The sequence below is a fragment of the Miscanthus floridulus genome, chromosome 6 (assembly GCF_019320115.1).
Source record: "Miscanthus floridulus cultivar M001 chromosome 6, ASM1932011v1, whole genome shotgun sequence".
NCBI lineage: Eukaryota > Viridiplantae > Streptophyta > Magnoliopsida > Poales > Poaceae > Miscanthus > Miscanthus floridulus.
Genome location: NC_089585.1, coordinates 112,107,284 through 112,127,115, shown reverse-complemented (window position 1 = coordinate 112,127,115; position 19,832 = coordinate 112,107,284). Strand labels below are relative to the sequence as shown.

The following is a 19,832-nucleotide window of genomic DNA, read 5'->3' as shown; positions in this document are numbered from 1 at the left end:
CAAACGTCTCGCACAATCGCAGCAGAGCATACCGCGCGATGGGCGACCCTGCTGGCCTCCCGCCGCGGCTCCGCCCGTCCACTGCGCCGCCTCCACCCGCCGTCACGCGCGCGCTGCACGCGATCAACACCTGCACCTCCGCCGCGGCCCTGGCGCCCCTCCGCGTCCACATCCTCCGTGACCCCGCGCTCCTCCGCTCCACCTCCGTCGTCTCCGCTTTCTTCCTCGCCTGCGGCCGCCTCCGTAGCCTCGACCCCGCGCTCGTTCTCTTCGCCTCCCTCCCGCGGCCCCACGTCTTCGTCTTCAACTCCCTCCTCCGCTCCCTCCCCACAGCCCCCGCCTGCTCACCGCTCCCGCTCTTCCGCCACTTCCTCGGCCTCGGCGTCCGCCCCAACCGCTACACCTTCCCGTTGATGCTCACCTCGCTCTCCTCTCTCTGCGAACTCAGCGTCGTGCACTCCCAGGTGGTCAAGTCCGGCTTCGCGCGCGACCTCCACGTCCGCAACGCCCTCCTTGCTAGCTACGCGGCCTGTGATCCGGACCTGGGGCACGCTGGGCAGTTGTTTGATGAAATGCCACGCCCGGACGTCGTCGCGTGGACAACGATGATCACCGCGTACAGGAACCGCGGCCGCAGTTTCCATGCTCTGAACACCTTCCGGCGGATGTTTGCTGCGTCTGTTGCTCCCAACCGCGTCACCATGGTTTCTGCACTTGGTGCTTGTGCAGCACATGGTGCTGTGGACACTGGCATCTGGATCCATCAGTACGTTCAGAAGCAGGGATGGGAACTGGATGTCGTGTTAGGCACTGCGCTTGTTGACATGTATGGGAAGTGTGGACATGTTGTGGAAGGAGTCCGTGTATTCTCTGAAATGACTGAGAGGAATGTTTGTACTTGGAACTCTATCATTGGAGCGTTTGCTTTGGAGCAGGATGGAGAAATGGCTCTGCGTTGGTTCTACAGGATGAAGGCTGATGGTGTTTGCCCAGATGCTGTCACACTAATTTGTGTTCTTTATGCATGCACACATGCTGGATTAGTTGATATTGGGAGGAAAATATTTTACTTGATTGTTCAAGGCGAGTATGGGTTTCAACCTGGGATCAAGCACTTTGGATGCATGATTGATCTTCTTAGTCGCTCTGGACACCTGGATGATGCTTTTAGGGTTGTTGAGGCAATGCCATCACAGCCAAATGCTGTCATCTGGGGCCTGCTATTGCAAGGTTGCAAGGCCCGTGGTTATACAGACTTGAGTGAGTATGTGACAATGCGTCTGGTGGAGTTAGAGCCTAAAAACGCATCACATTATGTGACGCTTGCAAACTTGTATGCTGAGACAGGGAGGTGGCTGGAGGCTGAGGAGGTCTTGAAGGGGATGAAAGAAAAAGGATTGGCAAAGAATGCTGGCTGGAGCCTTAGGTTAGAGGACAGGTTAAGCAAATATATAAGTGATGAAAATTTGATGGAATGTGCTCTGTGAGGAACATTGGATGATCAATTAACCTGTACTGTATCAGGTAGTTAAGTATGCCTTCCTTTCACTCCGAACTAGATCACTAATGCTGCCTTGAAAACCAAATTTATAGATGGACGCTGCCTGAACTACTGCAGTGACCTTTGGAGACTGAGGTCATGTAGTGGCTGAAGAGAAGAGGGTTTGACAAAGGATGTAGGCTGGGCCTTAGGATGTTAAAGGACAGGTCACTGATCAGGGAAGCATACAAGTCATGGATAGTAGATGGAGGTTGTGACTCATTCAATCTGTCCATGTAGAAGCACACCCTTCTTGTCACTCTAGGCAGCTACTTCAGAAATGTTTGGAAGCTAGAAACACAAGCCTTTTGACATGTAAAAGGTTAGTAAGGTGAATCAGCTTCAGTGATAGCAAACATAATTAAGTGATTAAGTCTTCTCATTTAAATATTGACAATTTTTGGGGGAATAGATTAGTCTTTAACTCTCATTTATGCATTTTTTTCATTATCTCCAAGTTTTATCAGCAATATGCAGATAGGAATTTGTAGTTTTGGACTAATAATATTCTGTTACGTATTTTTTACACCCTGGCAAAAGTTTGTATTCCCACTGTTGGGTCTGCCACAACAATTCTATCCTATAACACTAACAGAGTAACAGGAAGGTTTTACAGTTCATGATATAGATGGACCAGGATAGATGGGTAGAACAAAGAACCGGCTAGCCACCCTACCTCTGCAGGCTCTTACTGCTTTTTAGGGTTCTTTGTGTGATCATCGCCCTGTTCGTTTGGCTTGTTTGGCTGATAAGCCATGGATGAAAGTACTGTTGGCTGATTTGGTGTGAGAGAAAAATATTGTTTGTTGGCTGAAAAAGTACGGCTTATAAACCAAACAAGCCCAAACGAACAGGGTGCATATAAATGATGTACACTCCTAACCTATGATCCTAACAAAACAGTCTAACAACCAAATATCTAAGCCCAACAACTTCATCTTATCTCTAACAACCTGCTAAAAACCCAATAATTCAAATGACAATTAACTAATTATAAATGCTACCGACTGATGCTCTACTGTAGGTGGCCCCAAGGCCTATGCCCCCTGTTCCGTGGTTTCTGCTGCATTTTTGTCTCCGTTCCATTTCCATTCCATGTGGCTGCATCAAAGGCTGTGACCTAGTACATCTATCTTGATTCTTGCAGAAGTTTTTTACTGGTGAGAGCATCAGAAAGCTGTTTAGGAGCCCCAGACCTAGCGCATGGCACACGAGTTTCCTTTTTTTATACTGATGAGAGTCTGAAAAGGTGATTAGTTCCCACCAGTACTCCAGACCTCCAGTATTACCCAGATAACAATAGTACCTAAACTTCTTGACTTGTTGCGATTATTACAATGCGACAAGTGACAGCTCACTCATGTAGTTACTGTTTGGATCGTCAGAGTGGACTCGTGATCTGGATCTGCCGCTAGCTCATCTCTCTCATCTTAGCGTCCCTATCAGATCCAGATCTCGCGTTAATGCTGAGCTGAGAGAGAGCGGCAGAAGATCACGAGTCTGCTCCGACTATGGGAACAGTAACTACAAGAGTGACCAGTCACTTGTTCGCAACAAGTCAAGAAGTTGAGGTACTATTTTTATCTTTATCTAGCTACTACTGGGGCAACTAGTCACCTTTTCACTCACCGGTATAAAAAAAGGAAAAATTCCTGCGCCATGCATGCTACTCCCTCCGTCACTAAATGTCTGTCGTTTTCGTTTCCCGAGAAATAACTTTGACTAAATATATATTAAAAAATATTAATATTTATGATACATAATTAGTATCATTGGATAGATATTTGAATCTAGTTTTTTAATAAATTTATTTGGAGATAGAAATGTTGCACGTATTTTTTATAAATCGAGTCAAAGTTATCGACACGTAAATCGTAGCGACTAACATTTAGGGACGGAGGGAGTAGTTCTGGGGCTCCAAACTAAGTTTCTGACGCTCTCACCATTAAAAAACTTGTGCAAGAATCAAGGTAGACGTACACACAGCCTGTGATGCAGCCACATGGATTGGAAATGGAATGGGGACAAAAATGCAGCAGAAACAACAGAACGGGGAGATGAGACGGAACAGGGGGTACTCTACTGTGTTGGAGAACACTGTTGGTGGACCCACGGCCCTACAGTTCATTACTCTTAAATGGGAAAAGTTTACTTGCTTTCATTATTATTTCTGAATTCTGCTTCTTCGAATGATATTTCTAGGTACCTGCTAAGCAAGTTGCGGATTTTTTGTAAACACAAACATCATTAAATTATCCCTACTATGGTCTTATATCCAATTTAGAATGAATGCAAACTTCAGTTGTTGACACTGATGCCCGATGCAAGTGGTTAGTGTTATGGGGATGTTCATGCATATTATGTTGGAGTATTGCCTAAAAAACTAACTTTATGCATCAGTGGCACAAGTCCTGCATGTCATGGCCTGTGTAAACACAAACGAATGGGACAAGCTAAGTTGGTTGGTATTGCTGTGGAACAAGAAAATATCTCACCCTCTTAGATTTCAGTTTCAGTGGTCTATAGAGATGTGCGGGCCCAGCAAGAAACTTACCTGATGGTGACTTGGTTATCGAAAGCAAATCCAAACATATGATATTATCACTAGGTGAAATTGTGCCTATTTTTTTGGAATATTTCTTTGCAAAGAAAACTTGCGTTTAGTAACCAGATCCACCATTAAGCGGACGAATGTTTTTAGGGACCCCATGTTTTTAATCATGTTTTCCCTGGAATTCCTTTCGCTTCTAGTTTTATCTCTTAGCATGACTGAACACCATGTACAGCCTACCACTATAAAGGTGCACAAAGCTTCCAAAGGGAAGAAGCTCTCGAGGAGATACTGTAATGAAACATGGCTCCTCTGACTCCTAGACTGGTAGTGCCCATAGATGTGAAGAAGCAGCCATGGGAGCAAAAGGTCCCTCTCCACAACCGCTGGCATCCGGATATCCCTCCTGTTGCTGATGTAACTGAAGGGGAATTGTTCCGTGTTGAGATGGTCGATTGGAGTGGAGGGCGGGTTAGGGATGATAACTCTGCAGATGATCTGAAATTCATGGATTTCACAATTGTAAGTTTACATTTTCTTCTTCTGCTGGAGATGTCATTTAATTTTCCCTTTGTTCCAGTGCTTCCATTGTGAGCCAACCTGACTACAGATATTCCACAGGCTCATTATCTTAGTGGGCCTCTAAGAATAGTTGATTCTGAAGGGGTTCCAGCTTCACCAGGTGATCTTCTTGAGGTAGAGATCTGCAACCTTGGCCCACTTCCTGGCGATGAGTGGGGTTATACTGCAATACTTGAAAGGGAGAATGGAGGTGGATTCTTAACTGACCACTTCCCACACGCAAGAAAAGCCATTTGGTATTTCGAAGGAATTTACACATACTCCCCTCAGATACCAGGTATAGTTTTTTCTTGTTGCTGTGAATGAAGCTTTCAAGATTTGAATCCTTCAATAATTCGATTTTGGCATATACCAGGTGTTCGTTTTCCAGGAATAACTCATCCTGGTGTAGTGGGAACTGCACCATCAGTTGAGCTTCTTAATATATGGAATGAAAGAGAAAAAAGATTGTCTGAGACAAGCCCAGAGACTATTAAACTGTGTGAAGTTCTACACCAGAGGCCCCTTGTTCCTTTACCTACCCCTGACAATTGCTTACTTGGGAAGGCATGATCATTTGTTTTTCACTTTAATCTTTTTACAATTCCTAGAGCACAAGTAAAAGGCTTTGTATGCAGATATTAAGCTAGCAGATCTAAAGTGTGTGGCTGCAGTGCCATGGTTGTAATGAATACAATGCGATGCAGGTCCAAGAAGGGACTGCTGAATGGCACAAAATTGCAAATGAAGCAGCCAGAACTATTGCTGGAAGGGAAAATGGCGGGAATTGTGACATAAAGAATCTAAGCAGAGGCTCCAAAGTTTATCTACCAGTATTTGTTGAAGGAGCAAACCTTAGCACTGGTGATATGCACTTCTCCCAGGGGGACGGCGAAATTTCGTTGTGTGGAGCAATTGAAATGAGTGGATTCCTTGAGCTCAAGTAATAAATTTTGTTCTTACTTACACTTCAGTACTACATGATCTACAATGTTTTATGGATGTGTCTTACATCTCACATTCATCTAGCAGACCTTTAAGGATGGACCAAAACAGCTAATTGCATCAAGATTGGATCCACCAGTGTTAGGAAACTTAATATTAAGATTCCGTCATACTTCTATAAAGATACTAGTTCAGTAAATACTAGCACTAGCCATCTTTAGTGCTTCTTGTATAGGACTTCTCAGATAGCACATCTACAATATGAATAAGTGAACTCATAGGATTAGAAAGGTCTATTGTCAGATTTTAGCATATTGTGTTTCATGGAATTGCTTTAATTGATGTTTCAATCCTATCATCATAAGAAGTTATGCATGCCTTAGTGATATATAGTTAATATATTATGGTACAGTGCATTGTTTGCTGGGATCAAACTCACTCCATTTGCAGTGGGCAGGGGTTCATCCCTGGTATTCTAAAAACTCAATCCATTTGTTTCCGGTCGGAACCAATTATTTCTGAACCACACACCCAGCACGTATCAATATGCTGGTTCTTGTGAATGTGCAATAGGATAAATAACATCTGCCTATGTAAAATACACTTTTCGTTGCCTGCTTCTAAAAATTCATTGCACCCTGTATAGGTGTGAGATCATAAGAGGTGGGATGAAGGAATACTTAACTCCAGTTGGTCCAACACCACTTCATGTGAGCCCTATCTTTGAGATAGGTCCTGTCGAGCCACGTTTCTCAGAGTGGTTAGTGTTTGAGGGCATCAGTGTAGATGAGTCTGGGAAGCAGCATTTTCTTGATGCATCTGTTGCCTACAAACGTGCAGTTCTGAATGCCATTGAGTACCTTTCCAAATTTGGGTACTCTAAGGAGCAGGTAGGAAACAGGGTAACTAACTATTATCTTGAAGTATCATGCATGCTGAGTAGTATCTTAACATCGGGGATTGGGGATTTTATACAGGTATATCTTTTACTATCATGCTGCCCATGCGAGGGTAGGATATCTGGAATAGTAGACTCTCCTAATGCAGTAACAACTCTTGCCATTCCTACGGCGATATTTGACCAGGTATGCTGCGAAGAGTCCCGCCCAACGCAATTTTCTTTGGTCTTTGTTGTTACTGTTATATGCACTGTATTTGTTGTTGCTCCTTTTAAGTGTAAAGTGTTCATCAATAGATTAGTTAAACAATTTTGATATAGATTGTGACTGATTCCTTGAGTCTGATACTCTGATGTTTGATCCAAGTGTCTGATATATGCTGCTGGTACTTTACGTGTTATATCTGAAGAAACAAAAGTTACTGCCTGTGTTGTGAGTTCATGAGTAGGCTGTACAAACAAACCACACAATATTGATGCTGATTAACACCAGGTGGGGCAAGGTTCAGGGTTCAACAAGACTAGATTTACCCTCTCCATTTTATTGAAAGGAGTAAGCCTGGTTCATTTGGTCAGTGGCATGCATGACCTAACTATTTCTCATGATCCGGTCAATAAAAGAGATTCAAAATATTGTAGAATACACTTTTCCGCTGACAGTTACTGTTAGGCAAAATGTAAGAACAACTTGTAAGCTCTAAATATTTGTTCCAAAAGTTTTCATGAAGAAGTCACAATAACCAGGGGAGAAGAAACATATTATTTTCAGTACAGGGCTATAGGTTGAAATTGCTTACTTCGAGATTAAAAATATATTGACCTTTACCTGCTTATTTTTGGGCCTTGGGCAAATTGAAGTGCATAACATTTCAATTTCCAATGTAGAATATAAAGCCAAAACGCATGAACGGGAGACCACTCGGAGGACCACAATTGAAAAGACTTCCAGATCTTCTAAGCTGCTCAAACGATGGACCCCTACCTGCCACCCAAGACAAAAGTGGTACAAGTGCGCCCTAGTATATGAAGAAACAGATGCAGTATCAACCGACATACAATTGTGCATGTAAACAATTATCAAGAATGCATTTGTCTTTTTATTTTCTCCGTCTAATAAAAATTACAGCAATGTTTTTACTGTACTTTCGAAAAAATAATAAAGAATGCAGATCCTCGATTCATCAGGTTATCATCATGTATGAGAGTGAGCTTTTTTGCTTTTGTAGTTCGAGTCATGCCCTTCTCGTTGTAACTGTTATGTGCTGATGATGGTCGTTTTTGTGCTGTTGTTATGTGAACTGTGGTGTTCGCGATCAAAATTCGCACGTGCCCTACAGTTTGGGAAAACGGCTTAATGGGTTTCTTAAAACCAGCCAGGCTAGTTTAAAGAGAGTATATCAAATCATAAAATACTCTTCACCGTTACATACTCTCATTGATGATAAAAATGTATTTATGGAATGTCTAATTAAGAGTTTCGGATGAATTATGACCATTGGAAAAATCCATGTCCGTAGAAACAAGCTTAGCTAGTTTTGGAATTCGACATGGTCGATTTAGTGAGAACTTAGAAGCTAGATTGGGATTCATATAAGTTTTAATTTCTGTTGGGTCAAAACCTCTCCACCTAGCTAGTAAATGTGAAGACACACGACTGATTGAGAATACACAAAATCAATCCACTTTTACTTTTTATCTTGTTTAACCCTAAACTCTCTTCCAAGTTCTAACCACATGTTGTTCATCTACTGATATGACTATAGATGATGCCCTAGTTTTGATGGTTCTTGGCTAGTTTGTATGGAAACTTGTCGCTCATCATCAAGTAGGTTAGGCTAGTTTCTACATATTTTCATTGAGTTGATTCAATTGCGATCCACATGTTCTTGTGCTTTGATGTTTGACTGAATTTTATGACAACACACTTTTTGGTGACTTCAATGGAAATGATTGTTATAGCTATAGCTTGCAGGCTTGTAGTTAAATATTTCTGTCCTAGCCCGTTAATTACTTACTTGATCTATCTTCTTGTTTGCGCCGTCATCATCGAATTAGGCCAAAAGGGTTGATTGTAACTATTGTTCATTGCCCAGATTATTGCATGTTAAGGTGCGCGTGCTGTTATTGTCGGGATTATTGATGGTTCTTTGCTAATTTGCTTAGAAATTAGCTGCTCGTCATCTTGCAAGTGCGATAGGTACCTTTTGTTGGCCTGCTCATAAACCTAGCCGTTTTTTGCCACATAAGTGTGATATAGTTACTGTTTTCCAGGAGCTACCAACAGAAATCAGATAAACATGTTCTTATAAACTGACTAGGTCAGTTTCTATATAGGGCGTGGGCTAGCACCCGGACGTCCGAACGCTAGCCCCCCATCCAAACGCCCGCGCCGCTGCCCCCATCCTGCGCCTGCCCACATCCGCCCGCCCGCAAGCACGTGGGGCCCGCCCGCACCAGTGGGGACCGCCTCCGCCTTCCCATGCCTAGCATCGAGGCGAGACAACAGAAAGGCGAGGAGGGAGATGCAACGCTCGATCTAGTTTGAAACATCCAATGCAACAAATGCAACATACGTCTGAAAACAAATGAAACATTTAAAATATGCATCTAAAACACTTGCAAAAACACCTGAAAAATACTTGAAACCATTATAAACATACGCAATATCAAGATAAAACACTGCACCATATATGTTAAAACATATCCAACATCCAGATAAACACACTTGCAACATACGTCGAAAAAACAGATGAAACATTGAGAACATGAGCCTGCAATATACATGTACAACCATTGCAACATGTGCAACTTCCCGATCTACTTTTGCAACATTCGTATGAAACACTTGCAACCTACCTCTGAAACACTTGAAACAGACGTTTGCAACATATAGTTTCAGCGCAAACATCTCTTTGCTGCTTGGGAGAATGGAGGCTCATAGGCTTATGGAGTTCGTCGGAGGCAGCGGCTCGGCGGTGGCTTCGCGACAGGGCAGGGAGGCAACGGAGGGAGGCAGCGGCCTCGCTCGGCGCCTACCAGAGGCGGTAGCCGAGCGCCGCGACTCGTAGGCGGCTGCGTGCCTAGCAAGGCCGGCAGCCGCGCCGCCGCGACTCAAACCAGGAGATGGCAGCCGCGCGCTGCATGTGGTAGGGCTGGGCGGCTAGCAGTCGAGCGCCGCGTGCGGGAATTGATTTTTTTTTTACGTGAGTGACGCATGGGGCAGTGAGTGGAGCGCTGGACGTCTCATTGAAAGCATTACCCTTCTATATATAGATTTTTGTTGAAAATTTAGTCATTTTTGGTATATTTTAATCCAAAAATAACACATGCACAAAGCATGAGCGATCCAGGCACTAATTGTGAGCCTTTAGATTTTTTTGATTAATTGCTAGATTAGAGATGGGTAGCCTAATTAATCCAACAAGATTCGCACACGGTCTAGTGTTTTGGTGCTTGACCGAAATTTGTATGATCAATGGAGTTTTTGGTGACTCCAGTGAGAAAGAATTGTTTTAGCTATAGCTTGTAACCCAATTTACAAAACATGCTTTCAAGTTTCAACACAACACACCTTTTTCGTCGGCGCACTATGTCAGAATGGTGTCAAACTGTCAACCCTAGCAGCGTCGTTCGCTCCTGTAATAAAAGCATAAAACATACAGACATGCAACCATAGCAGGTATCGAGAAGGCCAGTTATGATATTGGGCCAAGAATGACGTTACCGTGATACCGTCTTACAAGTACAAACACTCGTCATTTCCACTCAAGAAATGACATCACGCACAAGTATGTAACTACGATACTAGCAGTGGAGTTACCACAGAGCCAGACAGCAGCTGGCAGGAGCAAAGTTGGTAGGACTCGTGACGACGTACTGGTGACTAATAATTCACTCCTCTGCCTTGTACACGAGAGGAACCGAAAGACGCGCACTGTAAGAAGTAGCTCAGTCTGGGCCGTACGTGAGACGTGGGGGATCCGATCCACCGGACCGAATCCAACCCCAGGCTCCTCCGGCCTGTGGATCACTTCTTGTGCGGGCTGTACGTGGGGCACGCCGGGCTGAAGTGCTTGGACACCACCCTGGAGTTGAGCAGCTCGATGATGGGCCCGAACGACACGCACCTCGGCGCCTTGTACTGGTTGATGGACGCGCCGCGCGAGATGGCGTAGTCCATCACCTCCTCGAACGTGCCGCCGCGCACCACCCGGATCTCCAGCGGGCCGATGGCGTCCCCGTTCCGGCCCTGCCTGTACACCGCGTTCAGCGCCTCCTCCATCTCCAGGCAGCAGCGCTCGAAGACGGCCGGCTCTGGCGACGCCCCGCCCTCCCGCACCATCAGCTCCCAGTACACCACGTAGTGGCCCGGGATGGTGGTGGCGTCCGCCTGGGATGTGTACTCCACGATGCCCGCGTCGTAGGGCGCCAGCAGCCGCGACGCGCGCTCCACGGCCGCCTGCAGCTCCGCCTCGTCCGTCTTGTCGGAGTCGATGCTGAGGAGCACGTTCTTGCGGCGCACGAACCGGAACTGCGGCGCCGCGTTGTGGAAGCCCGTCACGTGCAGGATGTCGCCGACGCGGTAGCGGCAGAGCCCTGCGTAGGTGGTGATCACCAGCTCGTACTCCTTGCCCACCTCGGCGTCCGCCAGGTCCACCAGCCGCGGCGGCGGGTCGTCCCTGGCCGACACCGGCTTCGCGCTTCGCGTCCGCCGGGTCGTGTGGCAGCAGCTCGAAGTAGCCCATGTTGGGCATGATGGTGTAGGACACCTCCGACGGGTCGCACATGGGGCGGAGGTTCAGGCCGAAGTAGCACTCGGACGACGCGTACATGGTGCACGCCATGGGCAGGCCGCCGCTGTAGTACTTGAGCGTCGGGATGTACTGCGCCATGGCGCCCGTCACGATCACGTCCAGGTACTTGGTGTTGGGCCACACCCGGGTGATGATGCCCTCCCAGTTGTCCTTGCCGCACTCGGCCTCCACGAAGTCCGCCAGCTCGGCGTCCGGCTTCGTCAGCACCTCGCCCACGGCCTCCCGGATGGACGGCTCCACGACCCTGGCGCTCAGGGTGCCCGTGCGGATGTCGTGCGCCAGCTCCTTCCAGTGGAGCTGCAGGAAGCGGATGGCGCGGAGCAGGCCGGACGCGAAGACGGCGCCGACGCGGAGCACCTCGGTGCGCGCCACCAGGCCGCACAGCATCTGCGAGTACATGGACTGGAAGGAGTCGGTGCAGAGGATGGCGGCGGTGGGGCTGGTGTACACGTTGTAGGGGTCGTACGGGCGGTGCTTGAAGTGGTCGCTCTTGTAGTAGCTGGTCAGCACGGGGCGCGCCGGGAGCCCGCCGGGCGTCTTCGTCTCCGACTTGATGAACAGGAAGTAGAGGCCCTTCCCCTTGTCCAGCCCAGGCACGTACCTGATTGATGAACATGATCCATTTGCGTTCCATGATCAGAACAATGCTACTGTGCAATCAACAATTGTTTTTTTTATTCACAATAGATACTTGTTATTAGTACTTGATTTCATTCTTTTATGCATCAACAATTGTTGGCGTGGTTGGTGACCGGAATTCAGACAGATATTTGGTGGTAGATATATATAATCTACATGAGATATTTTTTAATATAAATTCTTTATGGTATATGTGGAAGTGATAATAACTAACCTAGTAGAGCTAGCTAGGTAGTGTGAATTAACTGATATAGTCACGTCACTCTTTTCGTCCAGGCCATGTTGTATATGTGGCAAGTACAGTTATCAAATTTTTGCCCCTTTCGTTTGGCTGATAAGCCATGGCTGAAAGTACTGTTGACTGATTTGTTATGAGAGAAAAATATTATTCGTTGGTTGAAAAAGTACGGCTTATAAGCCAAGCGAACATGATGTTTATCCATTGTGTGTACCTACATACGTGTGCTAGTGCAACTTGATTGGCTCCAAATCTTCCACTGATGAGCATATTTCAGCGTGGGAAGGCACTGCATTTGTCGCGTTGTTTCCAAGAATTAACACACTCCAACTTCCCGGTTACGTATGCAATGGACTTTGAGCTGCCACGAGTTTATTTTAGGAAGGTTGGACGATGCCACAAATAAGAAAAGGAATCTTGGCGCCTAAAAAGTAGAGAAATGCCCAAGGCATCTCTGGCGTCTAAGACACAAACTCGCATTATTTTAGGCTCGGTCTAAAATGATTAGCCACGCCTCCACCAAGTTGCCGGGTCGCTTAGCCTAACCCCCGGCCAGGCCCGGCAGGACGAAGGCTACGAACGCATGACTCGCCCATCACTTCAATTCGTTTCCAGCATTTGTACCACCATTAATTTTTGCAGTTTTTGCTTAACTACCACTCTACGATCATAATGAACCATTACTTCTTTCTTTTTTCTGAAACGGCATGAACCATATATATATTAACTACCTTTCTTTATAAATGGCATGAACCGTTCATCTTTGAAAAGAAAAGGTTACGTTAATTAATGGACTGTGAGACCTATAGAAAGATATGTATAACGGAACACCATTTTCAGTTAGGTCAATTTAGTAAACTCAGAGATTATTAGTAAGCCCTAAAATATATATGTAGTGCACCAGCTCATCAACTTGGCCGATTGCAGCCGAAAACGGTTAGCTTGATCGCTCGACCGCTACCGCCTTGGCCGGGTCAAAACAGGCAAATTAAATCGAAAGCATATATATCCATGACGCCGGACAACGAAAACAAAAAGGTTGATTAAGGCGTAGAGAGGAGAAGAGATTTGTCGTTCACCCACAGGTTCATGACGGGCATGAGAAGGCTGTAGAGCATCTGCCGCCTGTTGAGCTCGTCCTCGATCGTCGGCATTAGCTTCCTCTCCCCCGCCGACGTCCCCGAGCTGCACGCGCACATTTGAATAAGCCAAATGTCAATTCACCACCATCAGCTAGCAGACGTCTATGGATTAATCAACCGTTTTTTTTTCTTGAATATGCAAAAGCTTTGCATATCATTGTATTAAGTAGAAGAGTTTAGACAAATATACAACGCGCTTATATCGAGCGTCGAAGGAGGTCAACCTAACAAAGCCGCAGCTGAACCATCCTAGCAAAAGACCTCTAGATTCGATATTACATTAAAGAGGATTAATCAACCGTTAATCCTCGCACGGTTGCAGTCGTCGTTAGTTGCATGCACCATTGACCGAATGAAAGCGATTAAAATTAAACAACCGGCCGATTACATACCTAGTGAGGAACTCGGTGATGGGGTGGGAGGAGATGATGTTGGAGCGGTCGCCCTTGGCGATGCGGTCGATCTCCGGGTGGAGGTCCTCGTACGTGACCACGGGCACGCGCGCCTTGAACGACGGGCGGTCCGTGCGCCCCTCCATGCCGTGCCGGCGGAGGTACTCGGCGCCGTTGTTCCGGGCCAGGATCTCCGCGAGCACGCGCACCTGCTCGGCGTCGAAGTTCTTGGTCATCTCCTCGATGAACTCCAGCTTCTCCAGGTCGCGCTCGCACGCCGCCGCCGTGGCCGTCGGAGCCATGGATCGGATCGATCGAAGGAAAAACTGAAACTGAACGAGGCCGGGGTCGATCTCTTTGGCTGGCTACCTCGGTAGGGGGGCTAGCTCTTATTGTTGTTGTTGCCGTTCCTTGCCGGCTTGCTTGCAATTCTCTCTGTCTCGCTTGCACAAGTTGTGAGGGAAGGATGCGGATGCCGTTGCCGTCGCAGGGCGGGGTATATATAGCGCTCGGGGTCTTGGCGTCATGCATGCACACAGCACACGTCGAGGGGCTACCCGGCCCGGCAGCGCGTGGCCCACGCGGGCGTCACTGCCCGAGCCGGGAGGGAGCACGTGGGCCCGCGCTGTCCGCCACGTCGGACGGGCGATGGGACTCGCGGCCGGCAGGGGCCATCGGGGCTGACGAGACGCGCGCGCGGCTGGTGCTTGTCCCGTCCGCCCGCCGCACTAGCTTAGCTGCAATGCTTTGGCTTGGTTTGGTTAATTAGCTAGCTGGATTAAACTAAGCAGCGGTCCGATCCGATCTGGTGGAGAGTAACCCGACACGGGATAGAAAAATGGTGGTGGCGGGGGAGGCATGTGTCGACACACCACTGTGCGAAACCACCAGCAGAGGATATCACCTGCGTAAGATAATCGGGGATGCTACAAGCAAATGGAGGGAGGTGATAGGGACCCCTTCTGGTGTCGTGAGCCAGCATGGAGAGCGAGGACCATTGACGATGATCGACTCAGCAACAATTTCCACGGGGAATATTGAAATTTTTTAGAATGTAAGGTTATGTGACAACCCAAAAGAGCTGGACTACTAGCAACTAACTCTGCCTATAAAAGAAACTATGCTCATAAAAAAACTAACCGGGCTGCTTTTTTGTTTTGCGAGGCGCACGAAAGACTTTTCTCTCCTATATATTTTTTTTACAGAGAGAGGACATGTTGAAAAGTAACATCCTAGTTGTCCAAGAGGATCCATTTAAGAGTGTGTTTGGCAACCTGAATCGTTTCCAATTCTCACAACAAACGGTGGAATCAGAGCCAGATGGTATAGCAACGAAACGTTTATACTCGAAACAGCTTCAAACATTTATTCCATCCAAACGGTGGAATCATAGATCCAAAACAGTTATAGAAGAATCCAAAGCCCTATCAAACGGCCCTTACAGTGCTACAACTCCAATTCAGCTTACTCTACTTGAAGCTGCAAAGAACACAATTTTCGAACTAGTGCATGCAACATCTGTGTCTATTTAAAACATGATCGGTGCATTTTGCTAAATCCTACCAACCGCACCGAGGGGTGCCTTTTTTGCCTTGCGCTGGATTCAAGGGAACATAGGATGGCACATGGCAGATCGGATGCATGTAAACGTGTTTTTTTTGTTGATTAGCTCGCCACAATAATATTATTAATTAGAAACATCCTCTCGAAAGTGTGCATAATTAGCATGCCTTAACAAGAATAAGCTGTGGTTTGTTGGACGACCGGTGCTAATGCTGGATACGCAGCTTGGATCTTCCTCTTTGGGATTGGAAAAAGAGCCAAACGTGTTTTCCATGCCCATGGAGGCGTGCATGGCCTATACGGGAACGGTGCTGGGTTCCACGGCGGGCTGTGGGTTTAGCATGCACGTTAACATCTCTGAGTTGGTGGTGCCTCATGGAATATAGATTCCAGACTGTGTGGTTCCTCGGTCTCATGTGTTCACCGTGTCAATGACCAGTCCAAGCAGTAAAATATAGTAAATCTGGCTACGACTTGGTCTGGTTTTTATATGGGTGAATAATCGACGATTCAAGTCCATCAATCATATACCTTTCATCGGTAACACTGACACTAAGCATATCAAAAGAATATGTAAAAGTAAAGGTAAATAGCCTGATGACACGAGACAACGGTTAGATTTAATTTGTTTTGAGAGGCTCGAGTGCTAAAGCAACCTGACGATCGATGGCGACTCAGCTCGACCCATCCGTAAACTCGTGCACCACAAATAGTTACATAGCTAGGTATATACGCAATCAAGACACAGACGTATACGGGCCCCGGCTCGGAAAGCTGGAACCATGCATGCACCTCCCTGGCGCGGCAATGCAACAGCAACCGCGCATAAAAACAGACGGCGCGGAGTGGAATCGTCCGGCAGGTTCTCGCCCGCTGCCGCCGTAGCGCGTGCGCTGCAATACGCCGCGCGCGCGTAACCCCTACGCGGACACGCGCGGCGCGTGCGTAGTAGCGGCATCGCTCGGCAGCGTACGCGCGGCGTCGGGCGGGCCGTGCGCGAGCGGCGGCGGCGCTGCTCCGGAGTCCGGAGCCGCCGTTCATGCGCCCGCGAATCGCGGGCGCGCGGCGCTGATCGGTCGGCGGTAGCTTTTGACTTGCGCGCCCGGCCGGCCAGGTGACCTGGTGACCGCGCTTATGATGCCGGCCGGATCCGTGCGGCGCACTCTGGTCAAGCTAAGCTGTCAAGGGCGCAGCGGCGACGTCACACGCTGCGTGCACTACTGCAGCACTAGTAGGGCGAGAGCGTCCCAAAACCGCATGGTATCTTCCATGCTCTAACCAACCGATCATGGGCGTATCCGTTGATGCATGAATACTTGCTTTCGCAAGGAACACAGCTACGTACACAACTAACGCAAAGGGTATATGGATGCGGCCGAGATAGCGTACTCTTTTTTGAAGGTATACGTACGTAGGCAGCCTGTAACATCTTGGTGTGACTCGAAATTATCAAATTACGAGAAATAAGATTTCTAGTTCATTTGAGCATGTTTTGGCAATCCAATGACCCAAAGTAATTAGAACTTGCATCCCTAGCTAGTTTTCTCCGTATAACTTCAGTGAAAATTCTTCGTAGTCGTGCAAGGCGCCCATAGAACACGCACTATGATCCCTTGATAAGGAAGGAAGCAAAGTATGTATACGGAGGACTAGGGGAGGCGTATAATGTACAATGAAATTGTTGACTGTTTTTAAAAATTCTTCCACGTACATCATGCACACACACTAACAAATGGAAAAGATCGAGAGGCCACTGGAACAGACATTATACTCTTCTCCCTGTTGAGTACGTATGTATATAATCATTTGAAAGAAAGTAATATAGAAAAGAGAATGAAAAGAGTAAGCACACTACACTACTCCTACCTTATAATATATACCCAATACAGAATGATATAGTTAGTCAATGAAATGATAAGGCCCTATATGCTACTAGTTGTTTATGTCGTTATATTTCTCCAGACTTGTTTCAATTTGGAACCAAGTCAACAAAGATACTTTTCATTCAAAAAGAAAATCTTTGGTAGCTTGCTATAGCTACTAGTCTAGTAGAGGATAGACCTATTTATTTAGTTCATGCAGAAAATAAGCAGCAATTCAATCATTCATATACATGCTCCTGAGTCCTGACGGAATACCTAATTGGTGAACGATGATGAGCCTATTTTAATTTCTGCCAGCAGAAAAGTTTAAGGCAGAGGGGGACATATATAATAACCAAAATAAATAAAAGATTAGATAAATACAGTATATACCCCCACTTTATCCCAAGAAAAGATTAAAGACGTACGGCGATATCTATCTTAGCTTATTAGCATTTAGCAACAATATAATACACACCATGATCAAGTCCAACGACCATATCGTCCTCCTCCTACGACCTGAACCAAGCGCAAATTCTCTCAATCCCACTGCACCTGATGTCTGTTGAATCGTCCATGCCGAGCGAGTCAACATCTAGAGCATATTCTACACGCACCTCGCGCCTGCTGTCCCTAGCTACATCGGCCGGAAGTATCCAGCACCTGGACATACGTTAATTAGTTGCAGATCAGTATATGGACCGAGAGATCCGTCCGTTCCTGTGTGCACCGCGATCCACGAACACAAGTTAGCTTGTTTATTAATTTATTTACGCATCATGCATGAGCATGACGCTTACGTGACACCAAAAATTTATGACCCTTTGTTATGTCCTGATTGATTGGTGCCGTGTGTCCCGTCACGAAAGCAACTGCGGATCTGATCCGGCGCCAACGCTCGAGGTGTCAACTGCGCATGCGGCGGAAGAAAAACGGAGAGTACGTTCCGCCGAGTCCAACGGCGCGTCAAATAAGTGCGGTTTGTTTGCGGGACGAGTTCTCGGTCGGCAAGCAAGGAGCAAATGCGGGAACGAAAGGGACGGAACGAGACGGATGGATGGACGGATGGATCATGATTCATGAATGAATGTTAGTCTCCTCGTCGCTGCCTTTCTGCTGGCTTTCAATCAGCTGATGTCGCGCCGATCGATCCACCAAAGAAGCAGCAGCTAGCGGCAGGGTATATGTGTCTGTGCTCTACTGCTCTACCATGCATGTCAGCATAGATGGATTACATATTTATGTATCTCAGCATGTGTGTGTGTGTGTGTGTCTATATATATATATATATATATATATATATATATATATATATATATATATATATATATATATATATATATAGAACTACTATCCTGTAGCTGGCTACAGAATAACTTATTCTGTAGCCACTTTGAGTTATGATAATTACTATGTTAATTTATGAGATTATAGTAACTCCTTACTAAGTGGTTTAATATAATGTTATGGTAAATATCCCCATGTGTTATAGTAACCCAACTATCGTAAATATGTATTGACATTATGGTAAATTATTATATAAAATTATAGTAAATGGAGGTGGCTACAGAATAACTTATTTTGTAGCCGGCTATTGAATAGCCTCTCCCTATATATATATATACTGTTCTGTAGCTGGCTATAGAATAACTTATTCTGTGGTCACTTTGAGTTACGATAGTTACTATGCTAATTTACGAGACTATAGTAACTCTTTACTAAGTGATTTACTATAACATTATGGTAAATATCACCGTGAGTTGTAGTAACACGAGTATCATAAATACATATTCATGTTATCGTAAATTGGTACAAATATTATCGTAAATCAAGGGTCAGTCCAATCGATTAGCTGGAAACCTGTTGATTTAACGGCGTGCTTAGTGTTAGTGGTGTAGATGCCTAGCATTGATTAGGTTATCCGAGACGCTCGTGCACGTAGCTTGACTTCGTGGGAGGGTTGTCGACGACGATCTTACATTCATTCTTTTGCTTCTGGTGCGGATCGAGTCTGCTTGGCGTACCATTAGTCCTACTACGTACCAGGGCCGAGCCGGCGAAAATTGGAGCCTTGTACCAAACTATAAAATGAGGCCTTATCTCTTGATAGACAGAATTATAGTAATTATTATAAATTCTACATACATATCATGCAATGCATTAATCTCTTGGAACACGATAAATAATCATATATATGAAGGATAATTATAGTTTATAATATAATGATTGTTCGAAAAAATATTAGTTCATATAATGTTATGAAGGACAATAGAATTCAAAATTGGGGAAAAGATTAGAATTATCGAGTACTCTCCCTGTCCAGAAACGAGTGCAATTTTAGCACAATAAAAAGTTAAAATATCTCAAGTTTGACTAGCTATATATAAAATACATAATATTTATGATATCAAATAAATATTATTAGATTTTTCATGAGGTATACTTTCTAATATGTTTATTTGAGCATTAATATTTTTTACTTATATATTTGGTTAAATATATTAGACACTTTGTACTCCTGACTCATATGTACTCCGTAGTACGTAGTATGTAGTATCGGCTAGTTTCCAGTGCTAATACATGATGGTAGTTTACGCCATGGGCTTTAATTGATCCCCTAGCGTAGTTGGTAGTCACTAGTACTAGTTTGCATACGTCTGATGACAAACTACCATAGTGATGACTGG

The 19,832-nt window shown here is 45.7% G+C and overlaps 2 protein-coding genes across 2 annotated transcripts; one reads left to right on the top strand and one right to left on the bottom strand.

Moving 5' to 3' along the window:
- On the top strand, positions 1–7,672 carry LOC136461024 (uncharacterized). Its single transcript, XM_066460506.1, has 8 exons — positions 1–1,483; positions 4,394–4,613; positions 4,713–4,950; positions 5,029–5,219; positions 5,360–5,595; positions 6,244–6,487; positions 6,575–6,682; positions 7,381–7,672. The coding sequence occupies exons 1-8, from the start codon at positions 39–41 to the stop codon at positions 7,513–7,515; spliced, it is 2,817 nt and encodes a 938-aa protein (XP_066316603.1). The 5' UTR covers positions 1–38; the 3' UTR covers positions 7,516–7,672.
- A 2,708-nt stretch (positions 7,673–10,380) lies between these two features.
- On the bottom strand, positions 10,381–14,188 carry LOC136456604 (probable indole-3-acetic acid-amido synthetase GH3.2). Its single transcript, XM_066456522.1, is given in 4 exon segments — positions 10,381–11,192; positions 11,194–11,910; positions 13,270–13,371; positions 13,721–14,188. Coding segments are annotated over 4 exon segments (1,791 nt in total). The 5' UTR covers positions 14,023–14,188; the 3' UTR covers positions 10,381–10,522.
- Positions 14,189–19,832: the final 5,644 nt, after the last annotated feature.

Coding starts and splice junctions, on each gene's coding strand:
- LOC136461024 (XM_066460506.1), top strand. CDS start 39: ATGGGCGACCCTGCTGGCCTCCCGCCGCGGCTCCGCCCGTCCACTGCG. Junction 4,951..5,028: donor ATACTCCCCTCAGATACCAG/GTATAGTTTTTT, acceptor GGCATATACCAG/GTGTTCGTTTTCCAGGAATA. Junction 6,683..7,380: donor CTACGGCGATATTTGACCAG/GTATGCTGCGAA, acceptor TTTCCAATGTAG/AATATAAAGCCAAAACGCAT.